General features: G+C 42.2%; 2 protein-coding genes across 5 annotated transcripts; both read left to right on the top strand.

Annotated features, from left to right (window-relative positions):
- Positions 1-5,918: 5,918 nt before the first annotated feature.
- On the top strand, positions 5,919-9,140 carry LOC311298531 (uncharacterized protein). 3 transcript variants are annotated; one of them, XM_084421543.1, is made up of 4 exons: positions 5,919-6,301; positions 7,109-7,240; positions 7,511-7,648; positions 7,916-9,140. In XM_084421543.1, exons 1-4 carry the CDS (start codon positions 6,217-6,219, stop codon positions 9,040-9,042), a joined length of 1,482 nt encoding a protein of 493 aa, XP_084277669.1. In that variant the 5' UTR covers positions 5,919-6,216; the 3' UTR covers positions 9,043-9,140. The 3 variants fall into 3 exon arrangements, with proteins under 3 accessions (XP_084277669.1, XP_084277670.1, XP_084277671.1); XM_084421544.1 differs by having other exon boundaries at positions 5,983-6,301; positions 8,009-9,140; XM_084421545.1 differs by having other exon boundaries at positions 5,991-6,301; positions 7,109-7,402.
- An 8,071-nt stretch (positions 9,141-17,211) lies between these two features.
- On the top strand, positions 17,212-20,477 carry LOC311298530 (uncharacterized protein). 2 transcript variants are annotated; one of them, XM_084421541.1, is made up of 4 exons: positions 17,212-17,592; positions 18,400-18,531; positions 18,803-18,940; positions 19,205-20,477. In XM_084421541.1, the coding sequence occupies exons 1-4, from the start codon at positions 17,508-17,510 to the stop codon at positions 20,377-20,379; spliced, it is 1,530 nt and encodes a 509-aa protein (XP_084277667.1). In that variant the 5' UTR covers positions 17,212-17,507; the 3' UTR covers positions 20,380-20,477. The 2 variants fall into 2 exon arrangements, with proteins under 2 accessions (XP_084277667.1, XP_084277668.1); XM_084421542.1 differs by having other exon boundaries at positions 17,264-17,592; positions 19,298-20,477.
- Positions 20,478-22,648: the final 2,171 nt, after the last annotated feature.

The following is a 22,648-nucleotide window of genomic DNA, read 5'->3' as shown; positions in this document are numbered from 1 at the left end:
TTTAATGCCACAAACTTTAAGCTGACAAAGCATGAACACTTTAAGGAGAAAGTGCTGTTATATCCCAAGGGTGGCTGTTCCCTGGCAAAAGCCCGGTTAGCTCCAATGGTAGAGCATCATACTTTTAATCTGAGGGTCCAGGGTTCAAGTCCCTGTTCGGGTGAAGGTTTGTTGCAGACCTCCCCTAATCTCTTGCTGTGCTCTTCCCAACCTTTGAGGGAGATGGTCTTCCTCTTCAAGATAAGATGTAATGCTTGGTTACTAGCAGTGTTGGGGAGTAACGGAATACATGTACCGGCGTTACGTATTCAGAATACAAATTATGAGTAACTGTATTCCGTTACAGTTACAATTTAAATAGTTGGTATTTAGAATACAGTTACATCGTTGAAATCAATTTATTACATGACGATACTTCTCTGTTTCACGAGTTTATTCACTCTCTAAATAAATTAAGGCAACTCCATGCATTTCCCAGAAGCCCCAATATGAAAACGAAAAAAATGTGTGGTTTGCGTGATCAGTCACAATGGAGTCGGAAGAGGAGCAGCGGGAGCTAGAGGTAGAGATGGAGCCGAAACAACAGAGCCAGGGCAAGAATACGTTTCTATCTTGGAAATTCACATTCACATTAGCATTTCACAAGAGAACGAAATATAACTGTGCAGTGCAACCTCTGCTTGCCAGCAACCAACCTCCTTTCAGCGTCCAAAGACTCCACCTCCAACCTGAAGAAGCATCTTAAAGTAAGTTTTTTTCAAATACGTAGACCTACACCACAAAACTAGTTGAAGATAATTTTTTTTAATCGGTCAATTCCAGCGTTATGGACTTGAAATTTGCAGTCAAAACTTGAAATATAAATTCTCAGAAAATGAATTAATAACAATAGTGAAACGTCCGTTTATCCATACTCCCTTAATAAAGGAGTCCAGACATTAGAAAAATATAGGTCTACATGCGTTTTATATTTAATATGAGGGAATAAAAAAATCTTTAACTTTTAGGTGGCAACATTTTTTTTGTTTTTTTGTAATTCTGTGAATTACACTGCGCAAACCAAAAGTAATACTACTCACCGGATGAAGAAGGGTAGGCTCTCCACAGAACATAAAATATTCATGTTATTTAATTTTTCGTATTCGCATTCATGAGGAAAAAAACAATGGTCGTGACAGTTCTCCGTTACGGACGTGAGCGCTCTGAAAGCAGCACTAAAAGACTGCTTTAAAACTTTCACAGAGACCTCAAACAGAAACACAAAGCCTTTCTTTAAAGTGAATTTCGTTTTCGTTTTTTAGAGCTTTCACCCTGCACGCGTTTGCAGTCCGTTTATCCGTTCCAGTTGCGGTGCGTATAGGCTACAGCAGTGCAGCGATCGTTTCCGCACCGAGTCTATTTCTGCTGTGCTGCAAACGCTGAATTAAAGTGACAGCACATGTTTCGTGGTCAAAATGAACACAGATTGAGCTGAAAATGTAGTAATTTAACCATAAATGCATTTAATTAAATTAAATAAAACTAAATTTAGTAATACCACCATTAATGTTTTTAATTAAGTACTGCTTTTTTTCACAGTCATCTTTTTACTTTAAGACCGGGGTAAAGCAATGAAAACAAGACGAAATAATGAACAACACTCGTCTGATTCGTGGAGGTTGAAAAACAAGTTATTTGTGGCATGCAAGATTTATTGTATTTAAATTTAAATGCTAAAAGAAAAGGCATGATAGTCGGCTGTGTTTGTCAATTTTAAGTTTTAATTTAAAATGTTTGCATTTTTAATATAAGGAGCCTACATAGTTAAATATGTTACCACTTGCTTGAACAACTTAATATATAATCTATATAGAAGTAATGCATTGATTAATACGTTGTTTAAATTGTTTAAACTTGAATACGTCTATTAAAGAGTGTATATGTGTAGGCTACAAAGAGAATTGCACCGGTGACAAAACTTTTTTAAAAATAAAAGTTGCTGATAACTTCTGGATTTGAAATACAAATATTGTGTAGGCCTATGTGTTTGTGGTACAGCCACGGATCAGTTACGCACTGCAAACGCAGCATATGTGAAAGCACTACAGCGCGTGCTGCTCCTGCACCGCATACGCACTGCACACAGAGTATGTGTGAAATGGGCGCGTATAAGGTAGAAGGCCCTACTTGCCTCACAGACATGTCTACTTTTAAACAGAACAATTCAACACGAAAGAACTGCTCTCTGCATGTAATCCGTATGAAATGTGCATTTCTCTCTGGCGCGTTCACTAGGCTACTGCGAAGATCACGAGTCAGCATCGTCAACTTCATCTTTGTAACCGACACTGACAAAGAAAACACTTGTTTATTAATAAACAATTAAAATATCTCCTTTCTATATTTGACATAGGCTATTCATAATTATTACTTTTGCTGGTTCTTTGTGACAGCTTTTAGGTGCTTTATTGGCATACGCATCACCACCGCATCACCAGGCCTGTTTATTAAGCAGGATTTGATGGCCAACACTTATAAAATGCAATTCAATGTGGAAGTAATCCAAGTATTCAGAATACGTTACTCAGATTGAGTAACGTAACGGAATAAGTTACAAATGACATTTTTGGGCATGTATTCTGTATTCTGTAACGAAATACGTTTTGAAAGTATCCTTCCCAACACTGGTTACTAGGGACTTTAAGCAACAGCTGCTGATGGAACGGCAACGGCAACGGCAGCCGGAAGTAAGCGTTAACTGCCGTAGCTAAAGAGCGCAAAAATCACTAAGCAACAGTAAAGAGGACGGCGTAGGGGTAATTTAATCATCAAACAAAATACAAAAAAAGGAAGTGATTTTTGAGCAAGAGAAGGGTTGCTTTTGGCATTTAATGATATACAGAAACGATTACAATGCCACATAACCTAAAACATAACATTAACTTTCTTAATCTGTCATGTAGTAACGACTACGGCAAATCAGCTGTTCTCCCGTAGTAGACGGTTACAGTAGAACGTCGCGAGGTAGCAGTTAATGTCGCGCGTGCACGCGCAATAGAACGACAGAATGCCATTGCCGTTCCACCAGAGGCCGTTGCTTAAAGTCCCTACTGTCTGAGCAAGCGGTGGTGGGGGACTTTGAGAGAACTGAGCTGAAGCTTGCCGTTGACACTGTATGTGCAGGCCCGGGGCGAGTGGAAAGATTGCTTTCTCTGTATAGCATTTAGTACTCTGCGTTGTGCGGGCAGCATCCCCAGTCCAAATCCGGATCATGGCAGTCTTTTCGTGTAGGTGAAGACGTCGCTGAACTCCTTTTTGCCAACACAATATTTTCGCCGGGTTGATCCTCTGCTGCTCACATTGATCCACATTGATAGTTGGCCCCGGTGTTCTCTGATGCTCAAATCCAGAAATGAAAACAGCATGTGACTCACTGGTGGGAGTAGTCGTGGCCGAGAGGTTAAGGCGATGGACTCGAAATCCATTGGGGTCTCCCCGCACAGGTTCGAACCCTGCCGACTACGTGGCTCCTTGTCTATTTGCGACAGGAATTGTGACATCCAGGAGCTTTGTACGAGCTGCTTTTTTTCTCTAACACAGAAAATTGGGCAACCCACATCTCTGTTCAAGCCTGAAGTGAGCAGGTTTTTGTGTAGGTGAAGACGTCGTTAGTTTATAAATAAGTGTTGGCACACCTGTCCGAGTGGCGCTACAAATTCTTCTAAAATCTGATTTTATTTCGGGCATGTTAAATTAGCGTTCGACAAACGCGAACAAACTTTTAGTTATTTATGTACACTCACAATAACAATTAAATGTTGTGCTTTTGTAAAATAAAGAAAACAAACAGGGTGCGCTTTCTGCCGTCTCGGTCTCCGTCACAGAAATTAACCAAAACTCTATGGCAGGGGTCGGCAACCTAACCCCTCATTTACACTGCACACGTCTGCAACCACACGGTGCCAACTCACACCAGGAGCATTTCAGAAGCGAAGCGACTGGATGCGTGAGACCACGTGATTTGCCTGTCCGACGTGGTTTTTCTTGATTTTGGGGGTTTCTACCTTACAGTCTATGCTTTCTACCAAGGATAAATTGGTGTGCAATACAATTGGGAGTCTGCACATGGTGTTTATTTTGAAATTGACAGTGTTTTTTAACTTTTATTTTGTATTTCCGGTGCGACTTGGACGCGCGTCCGTCAAAAATAGACTAGGCGCCTATATTTAGCGAAGCGGCGCGGAGAGCCGTTTCTGGGAAGCTTCTGAAACGCGCCGCGTCGCGGCCGGTGTAAACACAAGCATTGACTAGAATGGGCGCGATCAGCTCCGGTAGCCGTGTCGCAGCCGTAATGCGCCGCAGATGTGTGCAGTGTAAATGAGGGGTAAGGCACGCGTGCCCGCTGGCACACAAGCAACACATGCGAGAGAAGTGTATGTATTTCATTCAGATAAAGTAGTCTACCTGCACACAGATCTACATTTTGATGTAATAATTCCTCATAGTAAAAAAAGCGTATTTTATTAAGTTAGGAGTAGAGATGCACCGATTGATCCGCTGGTGACCGGAATTGGCCGATTTTCACGTGATCGGCCATGACCGGCGACCGGCCGGTCATGGCTGACATATGCCGATTTTATGCTGGTCAAATGCACTCGGGCTCCCCATGATTAACATCGCGCAACATCAGCATCACACGTGCACGTGTAATATTTTTTTTTCGCCGTGCATGTTAATCAATGAGTGCATTCACACCGCGAGCAGGAGCAGCGCGTGAGCGCCCCACAGGAGCAATGAAGCGAGTCTATTTTGTCTGCGCTGCTCACGCTCAATTAAAGTGAAAGCACACTTTTGATGAACAAAATAAATATGATTTCAAACAAAAGTGCCCAAAATGCACAGAATGTGCATGTCTAGTGTGTTTTAACAAGAACTGGATTAGGTTATGTCAGAAAAGAAAATGAAGACTCAAAAATATTTACATAAAATGTACCCATTTAAACTTGTTTTTATTATTCAGTTTGATATGGTATTTTATGAAAAAAAAATATATATAGAAAAAAAAATATTTGTGTGGGCTGTAAAGTGGTTAGAAAAAATGACATCGGAATCGGCTAAAATCGGTATCGGCAGGTCAAACTCAATGGGAAATCGGAATCGGCCTAGAAAATTGTAATCGGTGCATCTCTAGTTAGGAGTTATAAATACTATTAAATTGTCTATCTAAATCTAAAACAAATTTCAAGAGAAATATTTAAATTTCTGTACTATTTCTGTGTAAGCCATTATGAAAATGTAAAATGTTTGTGTATTTATATGAGTGTGTGCGTGTATATATATATATATATATATATATATATATAGGCTATGTGTGTGTTGTGGCACAGTGATGAACTCGGAAACTTAAAAATGGCACTTTATGACAAAAAGGTTGCTGACCCCTGCTCTATAGGCTACTTGCCTCGGTCACGATAAGAAATATGTCTATAGAAAGCTTTGAGTGAACAAATATTATCTGATTATGCAATCCATATGAAACCATCCAATATTAAATTGGCTATGATATAACCGTGGCTGTGTATTCCCCTATATTCACTACAGTGGCTGGAAACATTGTTTTCATTCATAATTACTTGCATGGATTCAAATCAATCAGCAATTGAAAAATTCAGATTCAAATAATAGACATGCCCGTGTTTCTTGATGATCAATGCAGATTTATGCCAGTCTCCAGTAGAGATCCATTTCCTGGAGAGTTTAGGTGTAGGAGTTTAGTCATAATTACAACTTGTAACTTGTGGTAGAACTCCGACTTGTACCACGTGATCGCTGTACCACCTGACCACTGCAGATTAATTTGCCGTTGATAGTGTTGCCATAAAAACAATCAATCATCTCCTAATTACGGTCATTATTACGACATCCAACCCTAATCAAACACACCTGAACAAGCTAATCAAGGTCTTCAAGATTAGGCTATATTAGAAAGCTACAGGCAAATGATTTTCATTAGGGTTGGAGTTACCCAGACCCCCAATTGGATCTTTAAAAACGCATTTTCAAAAAGTGTTTTAAACTCTTCTGATAGCGTTTGGTTTGGGACTCAGCTGATATTTTGATGCAGCAACAGGGATTTTTCTTTGTAGTTTTGTGGTCCTTGCTGTCCGCCCCTCCTGACTCACTAATTCAGTGCATCTTCCAGCAGAGTTGATTTTGAGATTTTTGCAGGTTGAGAGGATGACAGCTCAAGTGTACTGCTCGTTTAGTGCTGTTTTATTGTGTCTGTCTGCTTGTTTGAGCGCAACAGATGCTGGAGTCCTAGGTGAGAAGTTCTTTTAGCTTTATTACGCAGCCTGAAGAAGTGCATAAATAAAGTGCCTTACAAAATTTGATTTCAGACACATCTGCTTACAAAAATACAGTACAGACGTCAAGTGGAAGTTCATCTTTGAATGTTGGTTTAGTTTTAATAATAAGCAAAGTGTAAATATGCAAACTGTCATAAGTTTATGCATTGTACAAGTAACCCATATAATCACTAATAGGCATTTTTGTTTACTGTTAAACACGAACATTAGTGTTATAATATGGCTGCAAAATTGTTACCGGACTGTATCAATCCTGAGTTTAAACTTTTGCTTAAGGTTTTTTTGTTTTAAGAAATGCATAAGCCTATAATATAACGTGGGGAGCTAATTATAACCGATAACTCTGCATTTTACATATATAGTGGGTTTCTATATTTGTTTTGTTTTCTGTTGAGTAGCTTATTAAAATGCTTAAAAGGAAATGAGGGTGGTCATTGCCAACCGCCATTAAAAGAAAGAGGGTGGTCATGGGGATGGCATCATTTTTGAAGATGTACACCAGTAAATTTGTATACAACATATTAACTGATGTCCATGCTTTCTATCAGCATTTCACTATTATTCACTCTACTACAGTGGGGTAGGTTGTATCTGCACTCAGTCTTTGAAACCGATTGATGCAGTTTAGTGAAAAATGGTAGATTTCTAAGCTACTTGAGTTGAAGCAGATAAATGTGTGAATATTATAAAGTGAGGCTGAAGCAAACTATTACAGCACTTCCTGGTCTCCCCTAATGATCCTCTTGAATCCTCTTCTGTAGTGCCTGGTCAGTGTCCGGCGACGCTGACGGTCGTGCCCTCCCGACGAGGATGCACTTCTGATAGAGACTGCTCTGGAGGACACAAATGCTGTCAATTTCCCTGTGGGTCCGCGTGTGTGCCACCTGTTTTCAGTGAGTTTTAATTGATGCATGCTATACGTCTTCCAGAAAAAACCCTGAAAAAATGTTTTCACTCAGGAATTGCTAGTAAGTTTCACAAATAACTGCAAAGAAACCGCAAGTAACACATTGAACTAAACGTGAAACTATGAAGTAGATGGACTGAATATTACGGTAAATCCTCCTACGAATTATTATTATTATTTTTTTTTTTTTTCATACAGCGTATGAGACATTCAGTATTCAGTGATGTGGTTTCTCTGTCATGTGTCTCTATAACAGCAAAGCCAGGGGAGTGTCCAAGTACAAATTTTGGAGCAGGAATGTGTGCAGAGTTGTGTTCCTATGACAGTGACTGTCCGAACAATGAGAAATGCTGCTGCAATGGATGTGGACATCAGTGTATGGATCCATTTGCAGGTATTTGTTGTTATATTAATGTTTGGGTCAGCTTCCTCATTTCAGTTTGTCTTGTTTTATAATTAATCGTTCTCAATGTAAAAATTATTTAGCCAATAGCACGGTTTAAAGTACAGGATGGCTTTACAAAATTAATACGAAAAATTATTAATACGATCATGATTAATAATTAAGAGGAGTAAAACTTGGTATTTGGGTTTTGTGCTGTATCTGAGACTGAATGCCTCTAAACAGACTGACTAAAGTTGACTATCTGGATCCATCCAGGGAAGCCTGCAGCCGAACCCCGGAAGCCTCCAGGGATGCCTGCAGCCGAACCACCAGGAAAGCCTCCAGGAAAGCCTGCAGCCGAACCACCAGGAAAGCCTGCAGCCGAACCACCAGGAAAGCCTCCAGGGAAGCCTGCAGCCGAACCACCAGGAAAGCCTCCAGGGAAGCCTGCAGCCGAACCACCAGGAAAGCCTCCAGGAAAGCCTGCAGCCGAACCACCAGGAAAGCCTCCAGGGAAGCCTGCAGCCGAACCACCAGGAAAGCCTCCAGGGAAGCCTGCAGCCGAACCACCAGGAAAGCCTCCAGGAAAGCCTGCAGCCGAACCTCCAGAGCCTTCTAACGAACTACCGGAGCTTTCTACAGAACTGCCTGAGCCTTCTGCTGAACTGCCTGAGCTGGAGCCTTCTACCGAACCTCCAGAGCCTTCAGACGAACTGCCAGTGACGCTTGCAGCCGAACCCCCGAAGCCTCCAGGAAAGCCTGCAGCCGAACCACCAGGAAAGCCTCCAGGAAAGCCTGCAGCCGAACCACCAGGAAAGCCTCCAGGAAAGCCTGCAGCCGAACCACCAGGAAAACCTCCAGGAAAGCCTGCAGCCGAACCACCAGGAAAGCCTCCAGGAAAGCCTGCAGCCGAACCACCAGGAAAGCCACCAGGAAAGCCTCCAGGGAAGCCTGCAGCCGAACCACCAGGAAAGCCTGCAGCTGAACCTCCAGGAAAGCCTGCAGCCGAACCTCCAGAGCCTTCTAACGAACTACCGGAGCCTTCTACAGAACTGCCTGAGCTGGAGCCTTCTACCGAACCTCCGGAGCCTTCAGACGAACTGCCAGTGACGCCTGCAGCCAAACCCCCGAAGCCTCCAATGAAGCCTGCAGCCGAACCCCCGAAGCCTCCGGTGAAGCCTGCAGCTGAATCCCCGAAGCCTCCTGTGAAGCCTGCAGCCGAACCCCCGAAGCCTCCAGGAAAGCCTGCAGCCAAACCACCAGGAAAGCCTCCAGGAAAGCCTGCAGCCGAACCTCCAAAGCCTCCAGGAAAGCCTGCAGCCGAACCACCAGGAAAGCCTCCAGGAAAGCCTGCAGCCGAACCGCCAACTTACCCTTATGGGCAATGTCCTGGCCATAAGTAATGTGGCTGTGCATGCAGTTAACTGTGCTGATTTAACCATTGGATGTATGGTGTGTTTTCCCTGTTTATCACCAAATAAATCTCACACTTGTAAGACCATTTTCCTCTCTTTTTTTTTTTTAAGTGGGAAAACAAGGAATTTGATTTTGTATTCCAGTGTTAGTTTGGCTGTTCTCTCTCATAATGGCTCATTGGAATCAATGCATGAAATCCCACCCTCCAAAGCCTCGCCGCCTTCAAAACGCTTGAACACACAGCAGAGTCTGTAAAGTGTCACAAGATGAAAGACTGCACTAAATTGCCTCATGTCTACAATGCATAATATTACAGTGATAATGAATGTAAACAACTTGCAGTGCTCTAGTTGTACCACCTGACTGATGCAGATTCATTTCGCTGTTGACATGGAAACGTCTGAATCAAAATGCCATGATTGGATGAAGAATTATATTATTGATTGCTATAGGATGTGAAGTTTCAACCAGTATTGCCTATTGACTAATAGTCTTCTGCATTCTGAAGCATTTTAGTGAAATTGTGTCTTCTAGTGGTCATTTTAGGAAGTTGCAACTTCAAGCCTATTAACAGATGATCCCTTTAGTTACCTGCGACCAAATGAGTTCTGAATGCCTGTAATGCCGAGTTCACACTGCACAATTTTCAGAGTAGTCGGGTCACTGTTCTTTTCACACCGCACGACTATCTGGGGTAACGTTCAGTTGCTGCTGTGTGCACACTGCACCGATGACAGTTTCACACTGGAGTGGCTCAGTGGTTCATGTAGGTTGTCTACAAACCGGAAGGTTGGTGGTTCAATCCCCGGTTACACCTGTCGAGGTGTCCATGAGCAAGACACCTAACCCCAGCTGCTCCTGACGAGCTGGATGGCGCCTTGCATGGCTGATACCGCCGTCGGTGTATGAATGGGTAAATGTGAGGCAATATGTAAAGCGTAGATGGCCAAGCCATAATGCCAGAATAAAGAGATGTCAAAGGTTCGTCCATTGACTACAATAAAGCATGAATGGGCCAGTTCTCCTCACCAGACATTAGTCATAGACTGTAAATGGGCAATAACATATTTGATTAGCATCTTATCAGCCTTCTCTAAAAAACTCCCCTGACATCATCTTAGAAAATGTATATACAATTCATAGATTTAGAGATATCATCCTCAGATTTGAAATGAAGCATGACCACACCAGTGGCTACACTGTGGTTGTGGTTATAAGTTGTTATACTGCATTCACATAATATGTTTATACATTTAATACATACACTCTTAATATATATTTTTTGTTTTTATGTTTCAGCTTTTATATCTCAATATTAATAAAAGTCTGATTAATTCTGAGTCTTGAACTGTAAACTGTCAAGAGTTGGCTTTCTAAATATATGTTGGTTATGTGTCTATTCAGAATGACTTTTTATTTTGGGTATGTAATGTATGCCCCACTTGCCAAAATTGGGTCTGTCTGGTAAGGGGTTAATGCCACAAACTTTAAGCTGAGGATAACATAACTCTAAGGCTAGCTCAGTCGGTAGAGCATCAGACTTTTAATCTGAGGGTTCAGGGTTCAAGTCCCTGCTTGGGTCTTGAAATCCATTGGGGTCTCCCCGTTCAGGTTCGAACCCTGCCGACTACGTGGCTCTTTGTCTGTTTCCGGCAGGAACTGTAACATCCAGGATCTTTGTACGAGCTGCATTTTTTTCCTCTAACATGGAAAACTGGGCAACCCACATCTCTTTTCAAGCCTGAAGTGAGCAGGTTTTTGTGTAGGTGAAGACATCGTTGAACTCCTTTTTGCCAACACAATATGTTAGCTGAGTGCATCCTCTGCTGCTCACATCCACATTGATGGTTGGCCCTGGTGTCCTCTGCTGCTCACTTCCAGAAAAGAAAATAGCATGTGACTCATTACCACTATCACTGATTCACTTTCAAGAGTAGTCGTGACCGAGAAGTTAAGGCGATGGCCTTGAAAACCATTGGGGTCTCCCCGCGCAGGTTCCAACCCTGCTGACTACGTGGCTCCTTGTCATTTTGTCTGATTGCGACAGGAGTTGTGACATCCAGGATCTTTGTACAAGCTGCTTTTTTTTCTAACAAGGAAATTGGGCTCTTTTCAAGCCTGAAGTGGGCATCGTTTCAAAAGGCCCAGATCATCACTCTTTCAATGTCAGTGTTCCTAGCTTTGGAAGGAGCAACCTATCTCTCTCGTCCCTTTATAAATTGTGGTCTTCATCCTTTAATGCCACAAACTTTAAGCTGACAAAGCATGAACACTTTAAGGAGAAAGTGCTGTTATATCCCAAGGGTGGCTGTTCCCTGGCAAAAGCCCGGTTAGCTCCAATGGTAGAGCATCATACTTTTAATCTGAGGGTCCAGGGTTCAAGTCCCTGTTCGGGTGAAGGTTTGTTGCAGACCTCCCCTAATCTCTTGCTGTGCTCTTCCCAACCTTTGAGGGAGATGGTCTTCCTCTTCAAGATAAGATGTAATGCTTGGTTACTAGCAGTGTTGGGGAGTAACGGAATACATGTACCGGCGTTACGTATTCAGAATACAAATTATGAGTAACTGTATTCCGTTACAGTTACAATTTAAATAGTTGGTATTTAGAATACAGTTACATCGTTGAAATCAATTTATTACATGACGATACTTCTCTGTTTCACGAGTTTATTCACTCTCTAAATAAATTAAGGCAACTCCATGCATTTCCCAGAAGCCCCAATATGAAAACGAAAAAAATGTGTGGTTTGCGTGATCAGTCACAATGGAGTCGGAAGAGGAGCAGCGGGAGCTAGAGGTAGAGATGGAGCCGAAACAACAGAGCCAGGGCAAGAATACGTTTCTATCTTGGAAATTCACATTCACATTAGCATTTCACAAGAGAACGAAATATAACTGTGCAGTGCAACCTCTGCTTGCCAGCAACCAACCTCCTTTCAGCGTCCAAAGACTCCACCTCCAACCTGAAGAAGCATCTTAAAGTAAGTTTTTTTCAAATACGTAGACCTACACCACAAAACTAGTTGAAGATCATTTTTTTTAATCGGTCAATTCCAGCGTTATGGACGTGAAATTTGCAGTCAAAACTTGAAATATAAATTCTCAGAAAATGAATTAATAACAATAGTGAAACGTCCGTTTATCCATACTCCCTTAATAAAGGAGTCCAGACATTAGAAAAATATCGGTCTACATGCGTTTTATATTTAATATGAGGGAATAAAAAAATCTTTAACTTTTAGGTGGCAACATTTTTTTTGTTTTTTTGTAATTCTGTGAATTACACTGCGCAAACCAAAAGTAATACTACTCACCGGATGAAGAAGGGTAGGCTCTCCACAGAACATAAAATATTCATGTTATTTAATTTTTCGTATTCGCATTCATGAGGAAAAAAACAATGGTCGTGACAGTTCTCCGTTACGGACGTGAGCGCTCTGAAAGCAGCACTAAAAGACTGCTTTAAAACTTTCACAGAGACCTCAAACAGAAACACAAAGCCTTTCTTTAAAGTGAATTTCGTTTTCGTTTTTTAGAGCTTTCACCCTGCACGCGTTTGCAGTCCGTTTATCCGTTCCAGTTGCGGTGCGTATAGGCTACAGCAGTGCAGCGATCGTTTCCGCACCGAGTCTATTTCTGCTGTGCTGCAAACGCTGAATTAAAGTGACAGCACATGTTTCGTGGTCAAAATGAACACAGATTGAGCTGAAAATGTAGTAATTTAACCATAAATGCATTTAATTAAATTAAATAAAACTAAATTTAGTAATACCACCATTAATGTTTTTAATTAAGTACTGCTTTTTTTCACAGTCATCTTTTTACTTTAAGACCGGGGTAAAGCAATGAAAACAAGACGAAATAATGAACAACACTCGTCTGATTCGTGGAGGTTGAAAAACAAGTTATTTGTGGCATGCAAGATTTATTGTATTTAAATTTAAATGCTAAAAGAAAAGGCATGATAGTCGGCTGTGTTTGTCAATTTTAAGTTTTAATTTAAAATGTTTGCATTTTTAATATAAGGAGCCTACATAGTTAAATATGTTACCACTTGCTTGAACAACTTAATATATAATCTATATAGAAGTAATGCATTGATTAATACGTTGTTTAAATTGTTTAAACTTGAATACGTCTATTAAAGAGTGTATATGTGTAGGCTACAAAGAGAATTGCACCGGTGACAAAACTTTTTTAAAAATAAAAGTTGCTGATAACTTCTGGATTTGAAATACAAATATTGTGTAGGCCTATGTGTTTGTGGTACAGCCACGGATCAGTTACGCACTGCAAACGCAGCATATGTGAAAGCACTACAGCGCGTGCTGCTCCTGCACCGCATACGCACTGCACACAGAGTATGTGTGAAATGGGCGCGTATAAGGTAGAAGGCCCTACTTGCCTCACAGACATGTCTACTTTTAAACAGAACAATTCAACACGAAAGAACTGCTCTCTGCATGTAATCCGTATGAAATGTGCATTTCTCTCTGGCGCGTTCACTAGGCTACTGCGAAGATCACGAGTCAGCATCGTCAACTTCATCTTTGTAACCGACACTGACAAAGAAAACACTTGTTTATTAATAAACAATTAAAATATCTCCTTTCTATATTTGACATAGGCTATTCATAATTATTACTTTTGCTGGTTCTTTGTGACAGCTTTTAGGTGCTTTATTGGCATACGCATCACCACCGCATCACCAGGCCTGTTTATTAAGCAGGATTTGATGGCCAACACTTATAAAATGCAATTCAATGTGGAAGTAATCCAAGTATTCAGAATACGTTACTCAGATTGAGTAACGTAACGGAATAAGTTACAAATGACATTTTTGGGCATGTATTCTGTATTCTGTAACGAAATACGTTTTGAAAGTATCCTTCCCAACACTGGTTACTAGGGACTTTAAGCAACAGCTGCTGATGGAACGGCAACGGCAACGGCAGCCGGAAGTAAGCGTTAACTGCCGTAGCTAAAGAGCGCAAAAATCACTAAGCAACAGTAAAGAGGACGGCGTAGGGGTAATTTAATCATCAAACAAAATACAAAAAAAGGAAGTGATTTTTGAGCAAGAGAAGGGTTGCTTTTGGCATTTAATGATATACAGAAACGATTACAATGCCACATAACCTAAAACATAACATTAACTTTCTTAATCTGTCATGTAGTAACGACTACGGCAAATCAGCTGTTCTCCCGTAGTAGACGGTTACAGTAGAACGTCGCGAGGTAGCAGTTAATGTCGCGCGTGCACGCGCAATAGAACGACAGAATGCCATTGCCGTTCCACCAGAGGCCGTTGCTTAAAGTCCCTACTGTCTGAGCAAGCGGTGGTGGGGGACTTTGAGAGAACTGAGCTGAAGCTTGCCGTTGACACTGTATGTGCAGGCCCGGGGCGAGTGGAAAGATTGCTTTCTCTGTATAGCATTTAGTACTCTGCGTTGTGCGGGCAGCATCCCCAGTCCAAATCCGGATCATGGCAGTCTTTTCGTGTAGGTGAAGACGTCGCTGAACTCCTTTTTGCCAACACAATATTTTCGCCGGGTTGATCCTCTGCTGCTCACATTGATCCACATTGATAGTTGGCCCCGGTGTTCTCTGATGCTCAAATCCAGAAATGAAAACAGCATGTGACTCACTGGCGGGAGTAGTCGTGGCCGAGAGGTTAAGGCGATGGACTCGAAATCCATTGGGGTCTCCCCGCACAGGTTCGAACCCTGCCGACTACGTGGCTCCTTGTCTATTTGCGACAGGAATTGTGACATCCAGGAGCTTTGTACGAGCTGCTTTTTTTCTCTAACACAGAAAATTGGGCAACCCACATCTCTGTTCAAGCCTGAAGTGAGCAGGTTTTTGTGTAGGTGAAGACGTCGTTAGTTTATAAATAAGTGTTGGCACACCTGTCCGAGTGGCGCTACAAATTCTTCTAAAATCTGATTTTATTTCGGGCATGTTAAATTAGCGTTCGACAAACGCGAACAAACTTTTAGTTATTTATGTACACTCACAATAACAATTAAATGTTGTGCTTTTGTAAAATAAAGAAAACAAACAGGGTGCGCTTTCTGCCGTCTCGGTCTCCGTCACAGAAATTAACCAAAACTCTATGGCAGGGGTCGGCAACCTAACCCCTCATTTACACTGCACACGTCTGCAACCACACGGTGCCAACTCACACCAGGAGCATTTCAGAAGCGAAGCGACTGGATGCGTGAGACCACGTGATTTGCCTGTCCGACGTGGTTTTTCTTGATTTTGGGGGTTTCTACCTTACAGTCTATGCTTTCTACCAAGGATAAATTGGTGTGCAATACAATTGGGAGTCTGCACATGGTGTTTATTTTGAAATTGACAGTGTTTTTTAACTTTTATTTTGTATTTCCGGTGCGACTTGGACGCGCGTCCGTCAAAAATAGACTAGGCGCCTATATTTAGCGAAGCGGCGCGGAGAGCCGTTTCTGGGAAGCTTCTGAAACGCGCCGCGTCGCGGCCGGTGTAAACACAAGCATTGACTAGAATGGGCGCGATCAGCTCCGGTAGCCGTGTCGCAGCCGTAATGCGCCGCAGATGTGTGCAGTGTAAATGAGGGGTAAGGCACGCGTGCCCGCTGGCACACAAGCAACACATGCGAGAGAAGTGTATGTATTTCATTCAGATAAAGTAGTCTACCTGCACACAGATCTACATTTTGATGTAATAATTCCTCATAGTAAAAAAAGCGTATTTTATTAAGTTAGGAGTAGAGATGCACCGATTGATCCGCTGGTGACCGGAATTGGCCGATTTTCACGTGATCGGCCATGACCGGCGACCGGCCGGTCATGGCTGACATATGCCGATTTTATGCTGGTCAAATGCACTCGGGCTCCCCATGATTAACATCGCGCAACATCAGCATCACACGTGCACGTGTAATATTTTTTTTTCGCCGTGCATGTTAATCAATGAGTGCATTCACACCGCGAGCAGGAGCAGCGCGTGAGCGCCCCACAGGAGCAATGAAGCGAGTCTATTTTGTCTGCGCTGCTCACGCTCAATTAAAGTGAAAGCACACTTTTGATGAACAAAATAAATATGATTTCAAACAAAAGTGCCCAAAATGCACAGAATGTGCATGTCTAGTGTGTTTTAACAAGAACTGGATTAGGTTATGTCAGAAAAGAAAATGAAGACTCAAAAATATTTACATAAAATGTACCCATTTAAACTTGTTTTTATTATTCAGTTTGATATGGTATTTTATGAAAAAAAAATATATATAGAAAAAAAAATATTTGTGTGGGCTGTAAAGTGGTTAGAAAAAATGACATCGGAATCGGCTAAAATCGGTATCGGCAGGTCAAACTCAATGGGAAATCGGAATCGGCCTAGAAAATTGTAATCGGTGCATCTCTAGTTAGGAGTTATAAATACTATTAAATTGTCTATCTAAATCTAAAACAAATTTCAAGAGAAATATTTAAATTTCTGTACTATTTCTGTGTAAGCCATTATGAAAATGTAAAATGTTTGTGTATTTATATGAGTGTGTGCGTGTATATATATATATATATATATATATATATATATAGGCTATGTGTGTGTTGTGGCACAGTGATGAACTCGGAAACTTAAAAATGGCACTTTATGACAAAAAGGTTGCTGACCCCTGCTCTATAGGCTACTTGCCTCGGTCACGATAAGAAATATGTCTATAGAAAGCTTTGAGTGAACAAATATTATCTGATTATGCAATCCATATGAAACCATCCAATATTAAATTGGCTATGATATAACCGTGGCTGTGTATTCCCCTATATTCACTACAGTGGCTGGAAACATTGTTTTCATTCATAATTACTTGCATGGATTCAAATCAATCAGCAATTGAAAAATTCAGATTCAAATAATAGACATGCCCGTGTTTCTTGATGATCAATGCAGATTTATGCCAGTCTCCAGTAGAGATCCATTTCCTGGAGAGTTTAGGTGTAGGAGTTTAGTCATAATTACAACTTGTAACTTGTGGTAGAACTCCGACTTGTACCACGTGATCGCTGTACCACCTGACCACTGCAGATTAATTTGCCGTTGATAGTGTTGCCATAAAAACAATCAATCATCTCCTAATTACGGTCATTATTACGACATCCAACCCTAATCAAACACACCTGAACAAGCTAATCAAGGTCTTCAAGATTAGGCTATATTAGAAAGCTACAGGCAAATGATTTTCATTAGGGTTGGAGTTACCCAGACCCCCAATTGGATCTTTAAAAACGCATTTTCAAAAAGTGTTTTAAACTCTTCTGATAGCGTTTGGTTTGGGACTCAGCTGATATTTTGATGCAGCAACAGGGATTTTTCTTTGTAGTTTTGTGGTCCTTGCTGTCCGCCCCTCCTGACTCACTAATTCAGTGCATCTTCCAGCAGAGTTGATTTTGAGATTTTTGCAGGTTGAGAGGATGACAGCTCAAGTGTACTGCTCGTTTAGTGCTGTTTTATTGTGTCTGTCTGCTTGTTTGAGCGCAACAGATGCTGGAGTCCTAGGTGAGAAGTTCTTTTAGCTTTATTACGCAGCCTGAAGAAGTGCATAAATAAAGTGCCTTACAAAATTTGATTTCAGACACATCTGCTTACAAAAATACAGTACAGACGTCAAGTGGAAGTTCATCTTTGAATGTTGGTTTAGTTTTAATAATAAGCAAAGTGTAAATATGCAAACTGTCATAAGTTTATGCATTGTACAAGTAACCCATATAATCACTAATAGGCATTTTTGTTTACTGTTAAACACGAACATTAGTGTTATAATATGGCTGCAAAATTGTTACCGGACTGTATCAATCCTGAGTTTAAACTTTTGCTTAAGGTTTTTTTGTTTTAAGAAATGCATAAGCCTACAATATAACGTGGGGAGCTAATTATAACCGATAACTCTGCATTTTACATATATAGTGGGTTTCTATATTTGTTTTGTTTTCTGTTGAGTAGCTTATTAAAATGCTTAAAAGGAAATGAGGGTGGTCATTGCCAACCGCCATTAAAAGAAAGAGGGTGGTCATGGGGATGGCATCATTTTTGAAGATGTACACCAGTAAATTTGTATACAACATATTAACTGATGTCCATGCTTTCTATCAGCATTTCACTATTATTCACTCTACTACAGTGGGGTAGGTTGTATCTGCACTCAGTCTTTGAAACCGATTGATGCAGTTTAGTGAAAAATGGTAGATTTCTAAGCTACTTGAGTTGAAGCAGATAAATGTGTGAATATTATAAAGTGAGGCTGAAGCAAACTATTACAGCACTTCCTGGTCTCCCCTAATGATCCTCTTGAATCCTCTTCTGTAGTGCCTGGTCAGTGTCCGGCGACGCTGACGGTCGTGCCCTCCCGACGAGGATGCACTTCTGATAGAGACTGCTCTGGAGGACACAAATGCTGTCAATTTCCCTGTGGGTCCGCGTGTGTGCCACCTGTTTTCAGTGAGTTTTAATTGATGCATGCTATACGTCTTCCAGAAAAAACCCTGAAAAAATGTTTTCACTCAGGAATTGCTAGTAAGTTTCACAAATAACTGCAAAGAAACCGCAAGTAACACATTGAACTAAACGTGAAACTATGAAGTAGATGGACTGAATATTCCGGTAAATCCTCCTACGAATTATTATTATTTTTTTTATTTTTTTTTCATACAGCGTATGAGACATTCAGTATTCAGTGATGTGGTTTCTCTGTCATGTGTCTCTATAACAGCAAAGCCAGGGGAGTGTCCAAGTACAAATTTTGGAGCAGGAATGTGTGCAGAGTTGTGTTCCTATGACAGTGACTGTCCGAACAATGAGAAATGCTGCTGCAATGGATGTGGACATCAGTGTATGGATCCATTTGCAGGTATTTGTTGTTATATTAATGTTTGGGTCAGCTTCCTCATTTCAGTTTGTCTTGTTTTATAATTAATCGTTCTCAATGTAAAAATTATTTAGCCAATAGCACGGTTTAAAGTACAGGATGGCTTTACAAAATTAATACGAAAAATTAATACGATCATGATTAATAATTAAGAGGAGTAAAACTTGGTATTTGGGTTTTGTGCTGTATCTGAGACTGAATGCCTCTAAACAGACTGACTAAAGTTGACTATCTGGATCCATCCAGGGAAGCCTGCAGCCGAACCCCGGAAGCCTCCAGGGAAGCCTGCAGCCGAACCACCAGGAAAGCCTCCAGGAAAGCCTGCAGCCGAACCACCAGGGAAGCCTGCAGCCGAACCACCAGGAAAGCCTCCAGGGAAGCCTGCAGCCGAACCACCAGGAAAGCCTCCAGGGAAGCCTGCAGCCGAACCACCAGGAAAGCCTCCAGGAAAGCCTGCAGCCGAACCACCAGGAAAGCCTCCAGGGAAGCCTGCAGCCGAACCACCAGGAAAGCCTCCAGGGAAGCCTGCAGCCGAACCACCAGGAAAGCCTCCAGGAAAGCCTGCAGCCGAACCTCCAGAGCCTTCTAACGAACTACCGGAGCTTTCTACAGAACTGCCTGAGCCTTCTGCTGAACTGCCTGAGCTGGAGCCTTCTACCGAACCTCCAGAGCCTTCAGACGAACTGCCAGTGACGCTTGCAGCCGAACCCCCGAAGCCTCCAGGAAAGCCTGCAGCCGAACCACCAGGAAAGCCTCCAGGAAAGCCTGCAGCCGAACCACCAGGAAAGCCTCCAGGAAAGCCTGCAGCCGAACCACCAGGAAAGCCTCCAGGAAAGCCTGCAGCCGAACCACCAGGAAAACCTCCAGGAAAGCCTGCAGCCGAACCACCAGGAAAGCCTCCAGGAAAGCCTGCAGCCGAACCACCAGGAAAGCCACCAGGAAAGCCTCCAGGGAAGCCTGCAGCCGAACCACCAGGAAAGCCTCCAGGGAAGCCTGCAGCTGAACCTCCAGGAAAGCCTGCAGCCGAACCTCCAGAGCCTTCTAACGAACTACCGGAGCCTTCTACAGAACTGCCTGAGCTGGAGCCTTCTACCGAACCTCCGGAGCCTTCAGACGAACTGCCAGTGACGCCTGCAGCCAAACCCCCGAAGCCTCCAATGAAGCCTGCAGCCGAACCCCCGAAGCCTCCGGTGAAGCCTGCAGCTGAATCCCCGAAGCCTCCTGTGAAGCCTGCAGCCGAACCCCCGAAGCCTCCAGGAAAGCCTGCAGCCAAACCACCAGGAAAGCCTCCAGGAAAGCCTGCAGCCGAACCTCCAAAGCCTCCAGGAAAGCCTGCAGCCGAACCACCAGGAAAGCCTCCAGGAAAGCCTGCAGCCGAACCGCCAACTTACCCTTATGGGCAATGTCCTGGCCATAAGTAATGTGGCTGTGCATGCAGTTAACTGTGCTGATTTAACCATTGGATGTATGGTGTGTTTTCCCTGTTTATCACCAAATAAATCTCACACTTGTAAGACCATTTTCCTCTCTTTTTTTTTTTTAAGTGGGAAAACAAGGAATTTGATTTTGTATTCCAGTGTTAGTTTGGCTGTTCTCTCTCATAATGGCTCATTGGAATCAATGCATGAAATCCCACCCTCCAAAGCCTCGCCGCCTTCAAAACGCTTGAACACACAGCAGAGTCTGTAAAGTGTCACAAGATGAAAGACTGCACTAAATTGCCTCATGTCTACAATGCATAATATTACAGTGATAATGAATGTAAACAACTTGCAGTGCTCTAGTTGTACCACCTGACTGATGCAGATTCATTTCGCTGTTGACATGGAAACGTCTGAATCAAAATGCCATGATTGGATGAAGAATTATATTATTGATTGCTATAGGATGTGAAGTTTCAACCAGTATTGCCTATTGACTAATAGTCTTCTGCATTCTGAAGCATTTTAGTGAAATTGTGTCTTCTAGTGGTCATTTTAGGAAGTTGCAACTTCAAGCCTATTAACAGATGATCCCTTTAGTTACCTGCGACCAAATGAGTTCTGAATGCCTGTAATGCCGAGTTCACACTGCACAATTTTCAGAGTAGTCGGGTCACTGTTCTTTTCACACCGCACGACTATCTGGGGTAACGTTCAGTTGCTGCTGTGTGCACACTGCACCGATGACAGTTTCACACTGGAGTGGCTCAGTGGTTCATGTAGGTTGTCTACAAACCGGAAGGTTGGTGGTTCAATCCCCGGTTACACCTGTCGAGGTGTCCATGAGCAAGACACCTAACCCCAGCTGCTCCTGACGAGCTGGATGGCGCCTTGCATGGCTGATACCGCCGTCGGTGTATGAATGGGTAAATGTGAGGCAATATGTAAAGCGTAGATGGCCAAGCCATAATGCCAGAATAAAGAGATGTCAAAGGTTCGTCCATTGACTACAATAAAGCATGAATGGGCCAGTTCTCCTCACCAGACATTAGTCATAGACTGTAAATGGGCAATAACATATTTGATTAGCATCTTATCAGCCTTCTCTAAAAAACTCCCCTGACATCATCTTAGAAAATGTATATACAATTCATAGATTTAGAGATATCATCCTCAGATTTGAAATGAAGCATGACCACACCAGTGGCTACACTGTGGTTGTGGTTATAAGTTGTTATACTGCATTCACATAATATGTTTATACATTTAATACATACACTCTTAATATATATTTTTTGTTTTTATGTTTCAGCTTTTATATCTCAATATTAATAAAAGTCTGATTAATTCTGAGTCTTGAACTGTAAACTGTCAAGAGTTGGCTTTCTAAATATATGTTGGTTATGTGTCTATTCAGAATGACTTTTTATTTTGGGTATGTAATGTATGCCCCACTTGCCAAAATTGGGTCTGTCTGGTAAGGGGTTAATGCCACAAACTTTAAGCTGAGGATAACATAACTCTAAGGCTAGCTCAGTCGGTAGAGCATCAGACTTTTAATCTGAGGGTTCAGGGTTCAAGTCCCTGCTTGGGTCTTGAAATCCATTGGGGTCTCCCCGTTCAGGTTCGAACCCTGCCGACTACGTGGCTCTTTGTCTGTTTCCGGCTGGAACTGTAACATCCAGGATCTTTGTACGAGCTGCATTTTTTTCCTCTAACATGGAAAACTGGGCAACCCACATCTCTTTTCAAGCCTGAAGTGAGCAGGTTTTTGTGTAGGTGAAGACATCGTTGAACTCCTTTTTGCCAACACAATATGTTAGCTGAGTGCATCCTCTGCTGCTCACATCCACATTGATGGTTGGCCCTGGTGTCCTCTGCTGCTCACTTCCAGAAAAGAAAATAGCATGTGACTCATTACCACTATCACTGATTCACTTTCAAGAGTAGTCGTGACCGAGAAGTTAAGGCGATGGCCTTGAAAACCATTGGGGTCTCCCCGCGCAGGTTCCAACCCTGCTGACTACGTGGCTCCTTGTCATTTTGTCTGATTGCGACAGGAGTTGTGACATCCAGGATCTTTGTACAAGCTGCTTTTTTTTCTAACAAGGAAATTGGGCTCTTTTCAAGCCTGAAGTGGGCATCGTTTCAAAAGGCCCAGATCATCACTCTTTCAATGTCAGTGTTCCTAGCTTTGGAAGGAGCAACCTATCTCTCTCGTCCCTTTATAAATTGTGGTCTTCATCCTTTAATGCCACAAACTTTAAGC

Source organism: Rutilus rutilus (assembly GCF_951802725.1).
Source record: "Rutilus rutilus genome assembly, chromosome: 10".
Taxonomy (NCBI): domain Eukaryota; kingdom Metazoa; phylum Chordata; class Actinopteri; order Cypriniformes; family Leuciscidae; genus Rutilus; species Rutilus rutilus.
Note: the sequence above shows the minus strand (reverse complement) of the source record. Positions and strands in the feature narration are given on the sequence as shown.

Coding starts and splice junctions, on each gene's coding strand:
- LOC311298530 (XM_084421541.1), top strand. CDS start 17,508: ATGACAGCTCAAGTGTACTGCTCGTTTAGTGCTGTTTTATTGTGTCTG. Junction 17,593..18,399: donor AACAGATGCTGGAGTCCTAG/GTGAGAAGTTCT, acceptor CCTCTTCTGTAG/TGCCTGGTCAGTGTCCGGCG. Junction 18,532..18,802: donor GTGTGTGCCACCTGTTTTCA/GTGAGTTTTAAT, acceptor TCTCTATAACAG/CAAAGCCAGGGGAGTGTCCA.
- LOC311298531 (XM_084421543.1), top strand. CDS start 6,217: ATGACAGCTCAAGTGTACTGCTCGTTTAGTGCTGTTTTATTGTGTCTG. Junction 6,302..7,108: donor AACAGATGCTGGAGTCCTAG/GTGAGAAGTTCT, acceptor CCTCTTCTGTAG/TGCCTGGTCAGTGTCCGGCG. Junction 7,241..7,510: donor GTGTGTGCCACCTGTTTTCA/GTGAGTTTTAAT, acceptor TCTCTATAACAG/CAAAGCCAGGGGAGTGTCCA.